This window comes from Peromyscus leucopus, chromosome 14 (genome assembly GCF_004664715.2).
Source record: "Peromyscus leucopus breed LL Stock chromosome 14, UCI_PerLeu_2.1, whole genome shotgun sequence".
In the NCBI taxonomy this organism is placed as follows: Eukaryota; Metazoa; Chordata; class Mammalia; order Rodentia; family Cricetidae; genus Peromyscus; species Peromyscus leucopus.
Genome location: NC_051075.1, coordinates 87,585,967 through 87,603,925, shown reverse-complemented (window position 1 = coordinate 87,603,925; position 17,959 = coordinate 87,585,967). Strand labels below are relative to the sequence as shown.

At 37.2% G+C, this 17,959-nt stretch overlaps 1 protein-coding gene across 1 annotated transcript in view; it reads right to left on the bottom strand.

Moving 5' to 3' along the window:
* The window catches only part of Fam83b (family with sequence similarity 83 member B), a 53,961-nt gene extending 36,556 nt beyond the window's left edge, over positions 1-17,405 (bottom strand). Inside the window, 1 exon segment of the mRNA XM_028867459.2 lies at positions 16,906-17,405. Coding sequence (XP_028723292.1) covers positions 16,906-17,349 — 444 coding nt within the window. The 5' untranslated portion in view covers positions 17,350-17,405.
* Positions 17,406-17,959: the final 554 nt, after the last annotated feature.

Genomic DNA, 17,959 nt, shown 5'->3' with positions numbered 1-17,959 from the left:
GTGTATTAACATTATCCTACAGAGAAAAGGAATTCAGTCTCTAGTTAGAAAGTAAAGATAAGTAGCTCAGTTGAGAATACATTAAGTTTAAGGTGTCTGGGACACTCCAGTGCGAATGTATAAAAGCTACTGGACATGAACAGAGATAGTGGACAATGCCTGATTCTTCCTGGCCATTGTCCCAATTCTAAACACATGCTAAATGACTACAAAGGCCAGCCATTCCCTTCTCTGACTCCTCTGAAATATAAAAACTAACCAGTGGTATGTTGCATCTACACAGAGGTAGTGATATGATAACTGTCCTGGACTTCACTGCTTGTAACATTTAAAGTACCCAGAACACACAACCACAGAAATAATGATGTTCATAATCAGCAAGGAGATTATAATACTTGTGGCTAATCATGATATCCAAGATTGTATTCCATCTGTGAATTCACCACTATCCAGATAGTATGTATATGGGTATACATCTGTTATATCTGTATGTCCCCTATTAAGTTAGGCCATTGACTATTGCAACACCAGTATAACAGAAGATTAGCCAGGAAAGTATCCCAGCTCTGCTGAGAAGTACTGATTTGCCTAATGGGTCTCAGATAAAAAGACCTGGCAGTGGTAACAGCCCCAAAACAAAGGATCCAGATAAGGAATAGTACAGTGGCTTCCTGATGAACACAGTCAGAATTGTGTCAAATGTGTTTCATACTGCTCCGAGTTCCTATTATTTCACTATGACTTCTAAAACTTAGAAATGCTATGATTCTGTTGTGTTTAATCAGCAAACTAATTTTCATTAGACAAGTTCCAAAGACTTTGATTGACGTGTAATCTCAAACCTCATGAGTTTCCCTGACAACAATAAAAATGAGATTTCAAGTATCACAATATTTTGCCATTTCCATTCTGATTTAATGTAAAGTGCTTGTAAATGTGTACTACTCTTCCACAACTTCTAGAAGCTACTACCAAGGAGTCATTAAAATGTACTAGAATGAGATGACAGTGGTAAGATGTTCAGCATGGACTGTCAGTATATTCTAGGGCAGTGGATCTCAACCTTCCAAGTGCTGCAACACTTAATATCATTCCGCATGTGGTGACTCCCAACCATAAATTATTTTCGTTACTATTTCATAACTGTAATTTTGCTACTATTAGTGAATCATAATGTAAATATTTTTGGAGATACAGGTTTGCTAAAAGAGTCACAACCAACAGGTTGAGAACCATTGTTCTAAGGCCTTCCTTAGAGAAACAGCCATTATACACACACACACACACACACACACACACACACACACACACACACTAAACAGAAGGTAAAAATATGAACATCAGGTGATTATTTTCAGAATAAGTAACTGTTCAGGCTTCAAAAGGGAGTGATTTGTTTGAGCACACACTACTTACACACATCAAAGTAGAACACAGGAAGAGCCAAACTGGCACAGCTATCCAAGGGTATAAAAACTCATATATAAACATAGATGTACATGTTTCAAGGAAGCACAGGGAAAATAATGTAACTTTGGTAAAAATGAAGAGACCTGGAGATATCACGGGAATATCCCTCTGTGGTCCTCAGCTCACAACTGTTTCAGCTTAATCAATTTCATTCTCTCTAGGCTGAGGAGTAATAATTTTTTTCAATACCTCTTTATAATGTCCCTTCTGATTTATCAGGGTTTAGATGCTATCTTAGGTAGGGTTTCTATTGCTCTGATGAAACACCATGACCAAAGCAACTTGGGGAGGAAAGGGTTTATTTGGTTTACCCTTCCACAACACAGTTCGTCATGGAAGAAAGTCAGGACAGGAATTCAAACAAGGCAGGAACCGAGAAGCAGGTCATCGAGGGGTGCTGCTTACTGGGTTGCTCCTCATGGCTTGCCATCCTGCTTTTTTATAGAACGCAGGACCAGAAGCCAAGGGGTAGCTCCACCCATCATGGGCTGGGCCCTCCCTTATCAATCACTAACTAAGAAAATGCTCTACAGGCTTGCCCACAGCCTGATTTTACGGAGATATTTTGTTAATTGAGGTTCCCTCCTTTTTGATGAATTTAGCTTGTGTTAAGTTGGCATAAAACTACCCAGCACAGATGTTGTTTGTGTTTCCTCACTTTCCTTCTCCATCACAGTCTCCACAATGAAGCATTTTCAAAGGCACCAGCCATAGCTGAATTAAATCCTAACCTTCGGAACTGGAGATTTACTTTCCATTCTCAGGCAACACACCTATCCCACAACATTTTAACAGTCAACTTAAATACTCTTTGAGGCTTACAGCATCACCCCCAATATATGATAAAGCTAAGGAGCAGAGCTAAGACACAAAATCAGGTAAACTTACCCAGAATCTAGGTGTTATGCCTGTGTATGAGCTAAAAGTTCTTTCTAAAAAGTATAATAACAAGTTTGCACTTGCTCATTTCTAATACTTTTTGACCAAACAAATCATTTATTTTATTTTAATCCTGATTTCTAGGGACTTGCTCCTCTTTCCTGAGCCATTTATTAAATAAAAACACCTAAGGAACAGGCTTCATATTGTACTCCAGAAAAATAACCCACAAAAATATTAAGCTAAACACCAGATGGCCGAGGACAAACCCCTGTAGAGTTGTATTTCTTAGATTCTTAATTAAAATCACTTCAAGTGAATCCTCTCAAATATGACACCTGAACAGACTAGTTTTACATCTTGCATGGCATGTGTGTGCATACACTTCTTGGCAGACACCATGCACATATGTTAAAATTACACAAAGCTGATTTTCTTCCCCTAATTTACCTTTGAGACTGTCAGTCTACATAAAATCAACAGATGATCACAGTCCAAAGAGGAGGGGGCTACACTTACAAATTCATGACACATCTATTCTTACGTCGGATATTGAACAGTTGGGAAAGCCATGTAAGACTGTGGAGACCATGCCACAAATAGTGTTTACAGGACTCAAATTAATGCATGATTGAAGCATCATACACAATGTTAAATAGAAGTCCTGAAAGAATCTTCCCTATTGAAAAAATAACCCTTTAGCAATGAATATAAATGACAATGTAAGACAGATCATACTGTACTTAGTGGAATACTAGTGGAGGAATGTACTTTCTGTGACTGTAGGTTTAATTTAAAAGACTATTAGTACTTTAGTGTATCTGTATATGTTGTACACATATTGGAATGAGAAATAAGAAATTTAGGTGTGATGTGATGGTAAACCTTTATATCAGTAAATACCTTAAAATATAAAGCATTAAAATACCAAGTTGATAACTAAAATTTTGCTAATCTTTTAAAATTTTGTGTACTTACATGATTTATTAGGTAGTTTACAGTTGTAAAATTGTATTGATATAGCATATTATTCAGTATATTAACAAAATACTACAATATGAAAAGACTATGATTCTAAGAAAAATCAATGATTAAAAATAATCATTCTCAGGAGTTATATTATCTCACCAGGAAAGTCCAGACTTCTTGGAAAATATACTGTATTTTCTATCTGTTATTGCACAACAAATTATCCTCAAAACTTAAAATAGTAACATCTTTATCTCATAGCTAAAGAGGATGAGGAATGTAAGGGAAAGCTGGTAGGTGCTAGGAGGCTCTTCTGGCTCCAGGCCAAGTCCTCTGCAGTTGGTTGGAGGTGCAGTTTCCAAAATGGTTCATTGGCATGGCAGTTTGTAGGTGACCTCAGCGCCTCATTCCAAGAACACTATGTAAGCTGCTAGGTGACCTCATGAGGTAGCGGCTGGATTCCTCCAGAGTGAAATGCAAGAGAGAAGTAGACGAGACTGCCTTATGTCCCAAGCTCACCTCATCTGCTCCCTGCTCTACTCAGTGGAAAGGAGTCACCAAGCCTAGCCCACAGGAAGCGGGAAGAGCGGGGCTCCACCTTTTAAAGATTGCTGAAAACCGTCATTAGTGAGTGCTCTCCTTGGGTGCCATTTCCTACCAGGTTACATTGTTAAGACCCTTAATTTCTTGATATCACCCTAAAAAAATAAAATTCTATAGAGATATGCATGAATGTGAAACTAAGCACAGGGAAACCTATGGCTTTGACCTCCAGGGATTATGCCTCAGAAACTATGTAAATAAATCCCAAAACCCTTCTTCTGACTGAATCAAAATTGCTCTACTTTTACAAAACTATGGAAAGGCAGCAGACAAAGTAATATTTAATTCTGGGAATGAGCTGCAGAGTTTTTAAAATCAGGTTGTTGGCAGCTGAAATAAATATTTAAAATGTGACTGGAAAGAGGAAATTGAGATTAGCTTCTAATGGACAACTTTTAATTTCAATGTGACACGTGAATGGAAAAATATTAATCCACATATAGTCCAAGAAGGTTAACATGGCACTTCCTCAAACATATTTTTCAAAAGTAAAATATTTTGAAAAACAACTATAATTAATATGCCGTTATAAGATTCTTGTATTTTGTTTCATTTATGGATATACATTTTGATCTTTACATTTACTTAAATTATGGGTTTATATACATTTTAGCAAACATGTTTAACATAAATAGATTTAATGTGAAATATATATATATATATATCAGAACAGTCTGGTACTAAATTTCACATGGTTGTTTAATTTTATAGTGTTACTTGAAAACACGATTTAGCCTTTAGCTACAGAAGCCTGGGGCTGGAGAGATGGCCAGGTGGTTAACTGAACTCATGGCTCCTGTTTGGTTTGTTTGGTTCCTAGCACCCGCACCCACAGGGCAGCTAACAGCCACCTGTCACCCCAGTTCCATGGGGCCCAATACTCTCTTCTGGCCTCCACAGTCTCCTGCACACATATGATACATATACATACACCCAGCCACACACACATACATATGCCAAAACTTAATAAATAAATAACATAAATAAATAAATCTTTAGATTCAGAAGTGCACAAACTCTGTTAAGTTTCTCAGACTTAAACTTTCGCAGTGCATTTCAAGGACTTGGTGGGCTTTCTAAGATACTAAAATTGAAGGTCAGAAGTCCAAATACCCCTTCTTAGCAGTGCCATCTTAACCACAGAAGCATAACATATGCAATTCTGATTCACAGAGCTTCATTAAGACATTTGAAATAATATGTTTCCTCATGTGTCCTACATTAAAAAAAAATTTAGAAAAGTATATGCAAACTAGGTGGTAGCAGCACACACCTTTAATCCCAGCACTCAGCAAAGAGAGGCAGGCAGATCTCTGTGAGTTCGAGGCCAGCCTGGTCTAAGAGCGCATTCCAGGAAAGTCAGGGCTACACAGCAAGACCTTGTCTTTACAGAAAAAAAAAAAAAAAAAAAAAAAAAAAAACATAAAAAGAAAATACAAAATGCAGAACAGCTCCCATCTACACAAATGTTGAAAATACTCAACATGAGAGTAAAATAAACTCAAACTTCAAGATTCCCTAGATGAACAATATGTGCATTTTTGTACTAACATAAGTTTAGACAATTGTCTGGTGAATTTTTCTAGTGAAAATTTACTTTCATGTTTTAAGTCCTTTTAATAACTCCTAAGATAGAAGCATTTTTATTAAATTCACATGTGGTTCAGACTACAATGGTTTGCATTAGACCAACTGTCTTATAGAAAAACTGATCTGGGCAGAAAAAAACAACTTTTAAAATAAATAAGGTCAAAGCCAAGGGTTGTGGAACCAAGATCCGGATAAGGGCAGATTCTGCCCCCGTCTCATCTCCCACAGCTCTCATTTGCTAGTTCAGGGCAAGACACTGAGGCCTAACAGTTAATGTGGTCAAGAGCTGTCCTTCAGTCTCAGGGAAAAAAAAAAATCAGCTCATAATTACCAAAGTAAAAAAGCCTGAAGAGTACTGACCACACAGAAAAGGGAATCCACATGAAATCAGTGTCTAGGCAGTTAAAGCTTGCATCAGATTCCACACAGCGCAGTGAGCAAGAAGGAAATCTACCAGACCTAACAGAGAAAGTGAAAATCCTAAAAGCACTTTTGACACTCACTAGGGAGCTGAAAGTTGCAGTCATGATTATACTAAGGAAAAGGAGACCCTGGCAAACATTTAGGCTTTTAGTGAGAGCCCAGAAGGGTTACATTTATGTGGTATAGGGAAAAATAGATGTAGCCCACTATCTGATGACAGCATCATAAAACCCCAGTCCTTATCAGAGGACTAGCCCCACAACAACAACAATTCCAAGTGGACAATAATAATATCACTAAGCTGACAAACATCATCTACAGATCAACTTTGAACTACAAGGTGCTCAGAGCAATTTTGAGATGACCAGCTGAGATGATCCAGTCTCAAAGACTACTTGAATAAGGACTTGAGATAAACCCTGAACTTTGGCATTATACACAGGCTGGATAATGAAGGATATAGTTACCTTTCCTAGAATTTGACAATTAACCTAAAATTTTTCTTTCAGGATAAAGATAACTTTGCCCATACCCAGCAGGAAGCAATTTTAAGAATATGACGCCCACATTCCCAAAGAAGTGGTGGGGGCGGGTGGTTTTTTGGTCTTTTTAATGGGTTTTGGGTCTGGGATAAGTTTAATTGTTTAGGGGGGTTGTTTACAAGTTGTTGTCAAGGGTTAGGAAAAAGGCTAAGCAAAGGAGATTAGATTTAAGGTTCTTGTTTTAAAAAAAAGAAAAGAAGAAAGAAAGAAAGAAAGAAAGAAAGAAAGAAAGAAAAGAAAAAGACAATTACTAGTTTTAAATACTTTACATTGGATTAGATTGTTTTATATTGTATACAAATTTGAAATTGATATTGTTAGAAAATGCTATATGTATATTTCTAATTGTATTTATACCATTCATTTAACAATGTAATGCAATTTTCTGATCCTTGAATGTTATTACTACCAACTATTAGGATATAAAGAAATGAAAGTTAGTAGTTAGACATTACAATAGAACTTGTAGTCATATTAGATATATTTTAAAAATTGAGCAGATATATTTTAGATAGACAGGTCATCTTCAAACCCTTTGAAGATCTACAGAATATTGCATTTAAAATGTTTTAATAACTTAGAAATTTTTCTTTTTTGAGACATGTCGGCTCCTGGCAGTACCAATCTACTTCAGAGAAAATATGGGCATTGAAGAAACTGCATATGGAGTTAACTTTCATTGTGGGAAAGGTTAGCCACTAGACAACAATGCATCCTCAAATCAACAGGACAAAATGGACAGACAGAACACGAAACAAAGGACTACTGAATCTTGCCAAAACAAGTGTGGACATGGCTTTATCAAAAGGCATCTTCTGAGGCCAGGACAATATGGCACCATCCCTGAAGTGGCCTTCGCAATCTGGAAAAGGTACAGTGCCCCTTTCTTCGAAGGCAGCTGAACAGGCAGTGGGCTGATGGCTTCTGATGTGCAATGGAACAGCAGCTGAAACAGTTATTCTTGAAGAGTAACTAAGCTCACGGCTCTCAATAGTAGACTGGCATTTAATAGAGGGATGTGGAGAAGAAGGGGATGCTGAGATGAAGCCATATATACACAGCCAAGAAGAATGGACAGCTGAATTCAAAAACCGTCAACAATTTCCAAAATTTAAAATTTTGAATCATGACATGACACTAGTGGAATTCAGGTGTTTCTGGTACATGGACTGCTCTCACTCAATGTGAGGTTGAACTGTTGACCTTGTGTACATCCTACTTCACAAATGAGTCTGTCAAATACGCTAAACCTATAGGCTGAAGATGATGCCCAACACTGCAGAGAAACCTCAGGTGACTGTCCAGGCAGCTGGCTGTTTCTGTCAACTCACAAATTTTTTTGAAGTTGCTTGCATGCACTTCCTGTTTTTATTTTTGTTAGCTAACATTATTTCCTTCTTGGGTCTCTGAAAGAGTTGAAGATTAGTTAATTATAGTTGAACGTTAGTTAGTTATAGTTGAAGATTAATTAGGATAGAAAGTGAATTAGATACATTTTGGACTTACCAAAATAGGATAGATAATGGAATTATTTTCTCTGATTTGGCAAATACAAATGGACTAGACATTGTTTAGGTATTTATTACTTGTATATATTGTATATAGTTATTGTACTTTTGTATATAGTTTTTCTTTTGTTAGTTATAACCTTTTGCTTTTTTTCTTTTTATTAAAATAGAAAAGGGGACATATGGTGTTATTTTATTTGTACTGAAATGTGATTTTAATTGTATGTTAATGAAGTTGCCCAGGGGTCAGAGCTATTAGAGCCATAGAAAGAGCGTGGCGGTGGTGGCACATGCCTTTAATCCCAGCACTTGGTAGACAGAGCTAGGTGGATCTCTGTGTGTTCAAGGATACAGCCAGCATTGGAAACACACGCCTTTAAGACCTGGAGGGTTGTACTTACAGGCAGTGACGAGGCAGTCATGTGTTTGGGTTTGCAACCAATGAGAAGGCAGAACAGAAAGACTATGTAAAGACACACACAGGAAGTAGGTCTCTTTCGGAGAGGTAGGACCACCGCAGGAGGAAGGGTAAGGTTTTAGCTCTGAGCTCTGACCTCTTGGCTTTCTTCTTTACATTGGTTCTGTGTTTCTTATTTAATAAGACGGTTGGTTACATCTACAGGGTGATCTATCTTAACTTTAACTGTCAAGTTCTTAAATCCCTCGTGTTTTCCACACTAAATTCCTAAAGGCACTATAATATTCCAGGCATGTGAGAAGACTGAGCCAAATCACCAACAGCTAAGAGGAAAAAAATGCATGGAAAATACACACAGACGAAAGCTTCCATATGAACAACTAGTGGCTAGTGATGAAACCATGTAAGTTGTAGTCTTCTGGTAGATCCCATCACCAGATGGTGTCTTGGGCACCATCCTAAAATGGTCCATACCATGGCCATCAGAAGTCCAGAGGACAGGGCAGGAGAGAGGGTGCAATTCTTGCAAAAGATCTGGGTTCAGTTCCCAGCACCCACATGGTTGCTCTTAGGCATGCATTGATGCATACATGTGCATGCAAATAAAACACTCATACAGACAGAATCAAACAAATCTAATAATGATAATAATAATAACAATAATAACAGTAATAATAGAAAATTTAAAAGTAAAAAGATCCACATGTGTGAGTCTTCTCGAAGGACTCCATGATCAAGGCTGCCTTTTCCCATTTTTAAAGGAATAAACATGCCATACATGAGCTCTGTAGGCAGAGCACAGTGATGCATAATAGTCCAGAGCCTGGCTACTGTGAGTACTTATAATTATTGATCAGCTGGGTGACTTCAGACTTTGGACTTTCTCTACCTCTCTCTGCCTGTTTGTGAGAACAGAAGCATCATGTATTTTACTATCAATTGCTTTAGAGTTTCTGTCAGCTGAAATATGACTCCTGTGTCGCTGATGGTTTCCATTATGGATTTTTCAGTAGTGAATATTGGATTGATATTTAGCCAAATGGCAATGCTTTTTTCTTTCACAGTTATTGGCTTGTTTAAGAGATTCCTTGCATTCCAATCCAAGAGGCAAAAATCAAAACGATTACTAGTAGGAAATTAGTAAAACTTAAAGGAAAGTCCTGCCTTGTGAAAGAAGATAAGGAGACCACATTTTCTGCTTTTTAAAATTCAAAAGGCAAGTAATGATTTAGTAGCAAACATTTATGCACAGTTAGGAGACTTAACTCATTCCTAAAGGAATCCTGCCGGGGGACTTTCATCTGAGAACTATTATTGCGAGGGATACTAATAAGTAAGAGATGAGTGGGGGAACAGTGATGAAGTAGGCCTCCTTATCACTAATGCTGTTCTCAATTGCCAGTGCTACACTGTAATAAAAAGCCAGAGGCCTTCTAAGCAGCCTTATTACTGGCAATTTTCAAGTTTCCACACAACAGGGAAGCCCTTATCACTCGTACCCAGGGTGCTCCATACTGTTAAATTATTGCATCACTACACAGAGGTTCTATCACTTTATAATGGCAAAATCAGAAGCGGAAAGAGGCAGAGGTGGTTGTTTAATATTATTCACAATATGTATATGGATCCAGTACTTAACAAATGAACACTCTCTTTAAAGATATGTGAAAGGCATTAAAATACACACACACACACACACAAGCACATACTTGGGGATACTGATGCTTTTACATTAGCTTATTTAACTAGCAAGGAAGAAATTTTTTCACCTGGAAACTGGCTAAATTTTATTTTCTTATCCCATTTACTAATATTTTCAGTGTTTTCCATAGAGGATATAAGTATTCTGAGAATAGTGAAGAGAAAATATGAATCTTAAATATATACATTTATAGAACTAATAAGCTTGCCAATATCTATTTTCATGGCATTTTATTCTATTTTTTAAATTATTTTCTTTACTTTTTTATCTTTGAAACAAAGGTCTTATTACATAGCACTGGATGGCCTGGTATTCACTATGTACACCAAGCTGTCTTTGAGTTCCTGTCAGTATTTTTGCCTCGGTATCCTGAGTGCTAGGAATAAAAATGTGAGTTGTCACACATAGCTGTACCACAATTTTCCTACTTTGAATTTTTAGAAAAATGTCATTTCCAAGCCTGATGGTAAATCAGGCTCATGTTTCTAGATCACTTGGGGTGACTCCTTAAAAGATCCCAATAATTGATACAAAAGTATATGCTGAATGATGAAACTGAATAGCGGAGTCCTATAATACAGAAGGTCACGTTGCACATTTATCATCCCACCAAGACTCCCTTGCACACTTGCACCGCTCTGTCTCACTGAGAAGACTGGCAGGCAAAGGAAGCCATGCCCCTGTAGTATGAAGAAAGCCAACAAAGTTATTTCTGTTGTTGCTCATTTTGTTTGTTGCTGCTGCTCTTGTGGTTTTGGGCATTAGTGTCTAGTTGTGCAGCCTTTGCTGGTCTGGAACTCACAACATAGATGGGGCTAATATTTTGCCTCTACTTACCATTAGACATATGGTTCTACCACACCCAGCCTGAAAAGTAACCTTTGGTATGAAGCCTCAGTGAACACAAAGGTCTTTAGCTTATCAAATCTATAGTGTTTTAAAGGGGAATACCCATAATCAGGACATGTTATCTCTTCTTTGTCAATGTTCTTTCATTTCCTAGTGCAATGCCACCTGCTCCTTCCACTTTGTCCTTATTGATTCTCATCATCATCATCATTGTCATCATGAAAGCATCTAACTTTGCAAAGTGATTAAAATTTGTTCCTGTAAAATGTAGTGGCAAGCAGGAGTACTAGCACACACCTTTAATCCCAGTATTCTAAAGGCAGATGAAAGTGGATCTCTGAGTTCAAGGGCAGCCTTCTACAGAGCAAGTTCCAGGACAGTCAGGGATATATGGAGAAACCCTGCTTAAAAAAAAATACATCTCTTTTCCTTTCCTATTTTTCTTTCACTTATATTCTCAAACATAAATATGTGCCACCAAAGAATACACTTCATTCAAGTAAAAGATACTCAGTTCAATGCCACTGAATAATGATGTCATTAAATCTGACGAAGAAAATAAACTTCCAGGAAGGAACTAATTTTGAGTCAAACTCAATGAAAGGATTCACAGTGAGAGTGGGAACAGAGATGAGGCAGAAAGGAAACTCTTAACAAAGACTGAGATCATTGAAAGAGAGATGATCCTAGTGTAATGAAGGTGCGGATAAATACATAAGTGTCTCTTAGCTAGACAGGACATGCTTGCAAAGTGATGCAAAGGGGAGTAACTCTGTGACACAATGACACTCACATCGTACGCTAACTCAGCCAGGAGAATGATACATTATAATAACCTTGAGTTGCTGAGAACTGTCAGAGGCTTAGAAAGGGATAGTGGACTTTAAAAATACACCAGAAAGATTTTGCTTTATATCTTTTACAAAGTAAGTGAAGATATTGATTCTAAAAAGGTGTCACAATTAGTGCAGAGCCCTGGTGACCAACTACCTAATGGAGCACTAATTTTATACAAACAGCTGATTCCCAAGAAAAGCAGCCATCATCTGCTCACCTTGACCTCTGCATTTGTGGGGCCCAGTGATGAGCAATGTTCTTCTGTACTGCTAACAACTAACAAGGCCAAACAAACACTCCCAGAAACAGTGACTCAGGGTGGAGCTGAGACCTGAACCTCGGTGATGTGGTGCTGCAGGAATGACTCCACCCTAACCCAAACTACACTTCTGCTCACGAGCCTTCCGGATCCCATATGCCTAGGTGTAAGATTTTTTTTATCTCACAAAATAAGCTGTTAGCATGAGGATGCAGCAGGGAGCAGAAATGCAAACAGCATTCTGAACACACTGAGATGCAGTTTGATCAAAAGTAACAGCTCTCGGAATGTGTACCTCAGAATTACTAAGAAATATACTCCAGGCAAAGAGAACTTCTTGAAGTAATCAGTAGGAGCGCTGCATAAGAGGAGTTCACAGTAATTAGCGTATATACATATATAATTTGGGGAGTACTTCTTGAGATCTTAATAATTGCCTGGGAAAAGTCATGCTAGACACTATCAGAATATATGAAGACAATACACATGTAACTATGCCAACAGCACAAAGAGGAGCTTAGGAAACTGAAATACATTACTTTAGAGAACATGCATGTGAATAGCTACAGCTGGCTTTTCCAAGGTGAAAATTCAGAAGAGGACAAAATAAGCAAGCACATAAAATAAAGTGGAGGGACCATAAAACAACCACTAAGCAATAACTGGTAAAAAATGATATTTATAAATTTTTAAAACCTAGATAATTAAATGCTATAAAGTAATATTCTAGTTAGAAAAACAAAGTGATTCATAGACTGTATCACAAGCTAGAAAGAAAAGTTCAATAGTAACATTCAAAAACATTGAGGAGCTGGAGTCAATAGTTCAATGGCAGAAGGTGCATGCTCAGTTTCCTGTGAGGCATCGGCTTCAATCCCAAGCACAAAACAAACGGAAAAATTAAGTCAACATAAATGACGAGTGTAAATATATATTCCACACACATACACAGAGTCACACACCCAGTCACACACAGACACAGACATTCTTCTGAGTAAAGACAGACAAGATAAGATACAGTGGAAGTATCATCTCTTTGTCCAAGAATGGGAAGGTGAGCTTGGTGTCCAATAAAGACCTCACCTGCTGGACACTGCAGCACACAGAATTTACACTCTTTCCCTGAATGTCTGATTTTTTCATAATGAGGCAGGCACTTATTTGTTGTGGAATATCAGTTTAACATGTGTTACATTCATTTATGCTGTGGGATATTTGTTTAATGATGCAAAGGTGGGTTGCACTCATCTATGTTGCATTTGTTTAACTCTGTGAAGCTGTGTTACTTTTGCCTGTCTAAAAACCTGATTGGTCTACTAAAGAGCTGAACAACCAATTGCTAGGCAGGAGAGAGGGATAGGCAAGGCTGCCAGGCAGAGAGAATAAATAGGAGGAGAAATCTAGGCTGGGAAGAGAGAGGAGCCAGAGGAGGAGAAGAAGAGGAGGACTCTAGGGGCCAGCCACCCAGCCACTCAGCCAGCCATGAAATAAGAAAGAAACGCATATAGAATAAAGAAAGGTAAAAAGCCCAGAGGCAAAAGGTAGAAAAGAAACAGGATAATTTAAGTTAAGTTAGCAAAGCTGGCTAGAAACAAGCCAAGCTAAGGTTTGGCATTCTTAAGTAAGAATAAGTCTCCATGTGTGTGTTTATTTGGGAGCTTGGTGGCAGGCCCCCAAAGAGTAAAAACAGACAAACAAACAAAACAACTACACTTGTTTGCCCAAGTGTCTTAGCTTAGTTACTAATGGATTTAACTTACTTCAGTATCACATCCTGGCTCTACTGTCCCTTGTCCTAGCCTTATTTATTTAATATTGCATTTCTATAAAATTTTACAAGGCTCAAGACTGTCCTGAGAAGTGCTAAAGCAAGAAATTTGTTTCTACCACTTAAATCTATCTTATTCAAAAACATTAAGATAAAAGGTCATCCCAACACAGTATTATGACAATATACTGAGTTACTAATAAAGAAAATTAATCCTCTGAAAGAAATCCAAAACAAAGTTTATTACTGGTTAGCAGGTTCCCATGACTTTTAAAGGATAAGAATAGGGCATGACTTCCTGTTGTAGAGATGACAGGCATGAAGACCACAATTCATACTTAAACATCCATGTGCCAACTTTCAGAGTAGTTTTCTCTCATTTTATAGTTAGTTAACTTGGCCTTTTGAGACAGCATCACACTACAGAACCCATGCTGATCTCAAGCTCATAATACTCCTGCCTCAGTATCTGGAATCTGGGTGTTATGTGTGTCTGATGCTATATCTGGCTGATTATTTGCTCTTATATTGAAATTTTTAACAAGACCTTGACCAGTTATGGGTTAGCCATGAGTTAAAAAAATAGAAATAATACAAAATTTCCCAACTATTGAATCCTTTCAAAATCTGTAAGTAAGTGGAGTGACTTCTGAAAGGACATCTGAAGTCCTTGAGATACAGTATCTCTGATACAGTCTCCTTTATGCATGGAGCCAACTAGACCTTGATAATCACTGCATCTGAAGAGATGAGAATATCTGATCTCCTGAAGTAATAAATATTATCTTCTGTAATTTATACTCAACTGAAAAATATTTATGATATATTTTATATAATATATATAATAATCTATAATATCAGATAATTCTCTTTAGCTCAGCATGTATATAATATGATGAAATGCTTTTTAGTTTAATGTCATTTTGATTGTTTGGAAAGGAAGCAGAATATAACCTTGTTTTATAGTATAGACTTTTAATTCCTCTGGAAGCCCCAATTCAAGTGGGAGTTTCCAGATAAAGATATTATTTCAGGGGCTCATTAAATACACAGTGCTACATTAAGAAGAAGAATATATTAAAGCCAAAGAACATACGTTACTACCTACATTATGTTTACAGTCTCACAGCTCACGGGAGGCCAATCAATGTGCATGCAACCATTCTGATGTACTCACCAGTTTTCTTTTAATACTTTGACTCAAGCTATATTATGCCCTCTGATAGAAATTAGCAAAAATTAGTAAGTGGCACTTCTTCTTATGATTTTTTTTTATTCTCACTTGATTTATGAAATGTAACTGTATCATTTGTTCCCAACACAAAAGAAAGGATAGTTTTTAACATGTGCCACCATGCCCAGGGTAGCCCAGATCTTTTAAACTTGAGAAATGTCATCCTACTCTTAAAAACATCTTCCATGGTGATCATCACATTTAAACACACACAAGAAAGACACAAGAAACTAGTAATATCAGTTCAGAAAACGTGACTAGCGGGTTAATTCATTCACTAAAAGCTTGGTCCACTTCTATGTCCTCACTTGATAGCTAATGCTTAGTCATTAAAATGGATAAGCATTTTTGTCAACATAACACTGCTAATAGAGTCAGCGCTCCTAACAAGGGAGGTTATCTGAATTCAAAGCTTCGGGGGTTGCCTTGCTTTCACAAAGCCAACATCCAACAGTAGCTTACGAATGATGGTCTCCCTTGTGTATTTAGTTATGTGTCTTGCGAACTGTAATGCCATTGAGAATTCTGAGGTCCTTATTTTTTACACTTCATAAAACTGTATTTTTCAAGTACTTTTGTGTCATGTCAACATAGAAAAAAATTAGGACATGTTTGTGAGTTTCCTCAGCCTGTTTACTGTCCTCAATTTCTCTATTATACAAGGATGGACCCAATAGATACTTTATAAATTGAGAAATCATATTCTTATCCACTTTTTTTTTTTTACTTTTTTTAAAACCTTGAGTCAGTGTTTTGCTAAGTCTGTCTGGTCCAGAATTCACTATAGAGATCAGGATGGCCCCAAAGATGGCCTTGAGGTCCTGCTGAGTCTATCTCTTAATTACTGAGAATATGGACATATGCCCCGGTTAGCCCAGATCTTTTAAACTTGAGAAATGTTGTCATACTCTTAAAAATATCTTCCATGGTGATCATCACATTTGAACAAACACAGGAAAGACACAGAAACTAGTAATAATTTTCATTGATTGAAAGGATATTTCTGCAGTTTTATCTGAATTCTAAAATAAGTTTTATAAGATTTATAAGGCAATATAAGTACTTGATAAAGAGTACAAGGCCCCAAACTGCTAAGTGCTTCAGAACTTTGGCTGAAAAAAATTGTTATAATATTGATTTTACATTATACATTAATGTAAAATTCAGAAAACCGTTAAGTATAACTCTGGTTTATATAATAATAGAATGAATCATTCTGAGAACAAGAATTTGATTTTAGTTCTATAGCAAAGATTCACCAATATATATATTTTTCAAAGAGTAAGAAAACTTGAATTGCTTTAAACACATGAATATGTCAAAAATCATCTTATTCCAGGCCATGTACATTCATCTCAAAGGGCAAAAGGCTTCATAGGTCTATTATGAGAGAAAGTAATTTCTCATAATAGGTCCTTTAGTGGGGACCTACTGCTACTCTCTCAGATATACACCAGATATGAGGAATGTACTGGCTAGGAAGATGGCTGAATAGTTAAAAACATTTGTTGCTCTTCCAGAGGACCCAAGTTCAGTTCTGAGTACCTATGCTGAGAAGCTCACAACAGCCTGTAACTATAGCTCCAGGGCATATGATGCCTTCTTTGGTCTTTATGAGCACCCACATACATGGGCACAGGTGTGCACATACACAGGCACACACACCATACACACATGAACCTTAAAAAAGATGAGGAGTGTGTGAGCTTTCTATATGTCTATAGGTACATTTTCTGAAAATAACAGGCATGAGTCACACCCACAGATTTTTAAATTAACATGTATGTCCATCATATACAACACTGCACTTGTCCACATTTCATATTTCTCATTTCAAAATAGATGTACTACTACCTTTCTTGCTTCTTTTATCATCTTCCGAACAGTTTCCTTTATTGTAAGTAGATGTGCTCTCGGGGGATGAAAGAGGAGGTCTATATGGGTACTCCCTAAGAGTCCGGGCATCACATATGGCCAGCCTAAATCAAGATTTGGAGCCTCCACATCAGACACGTTGGGCCAATAAGTCCCCGAAGACGAGCCACCATCACAAGAATTATCAGAGCCACGTTCTGTATTTTGTGCAAACTTCTGGACATTTTTCAAAATATAATTAATTTCTTCCTCAGCTAGAAAGTCTGAAACTCGCTCCTTAACGAGGAATTCTTGGTAGGCTTCTAACCCATGTTCAATCAGAGCATCCACAGCCACACGGTACCACTCCTTGTAGTGTGGCTCAATGTAGTTGTCAGATCTATACTCATCATTTAGTGAGGAAAGCATTGATGAGGTTTCCATGGTTGCCGATGTTTGACGATGGTACTTTCAAATGTTCATCTGTGCAGAGGCAAGAGGTACCTAAGTGTGTGATAAGAAAATTAAGGTCAGTTAGAATTCTATGCATAGATATTGATCATCTATGTCATATGTCACTTTGATAACATTTACATTAAGTACCGTTTGAGGCAAGCTAATACACTTTATATCCAAAATGACATTAATAGAGCCACAATTCAACATCTATCACAGTCAGTTAAATGGATCTCCCTTACAAATTCAAGGCATTCCAAATTACAGTGTCTCGTGTGACATAATGGATCTGTCTTCTCTGGTGATACAGAATATCTACTCAACTTAAATCTGAGAGCAGAGTGGGCTTGGTGAGCCACTCTGGTTTTGACATTAAAAATAGTACTTGAATAGGATTAATGCCTGGCTAGCCATTAACACAAATACATTAATATACTGGATGAAATATAAAAAGCCCAGAATATGTGTCTTCCAGGAATTTACTATTTAGTTGAAGTACATAGAGAGACATACATATAAAACTATTAGTTATTATTCTAAATGAAGCCATAAGCCATGCATTACAAAAAGTCAAATGAGTCAGTATTCATGCTCATCA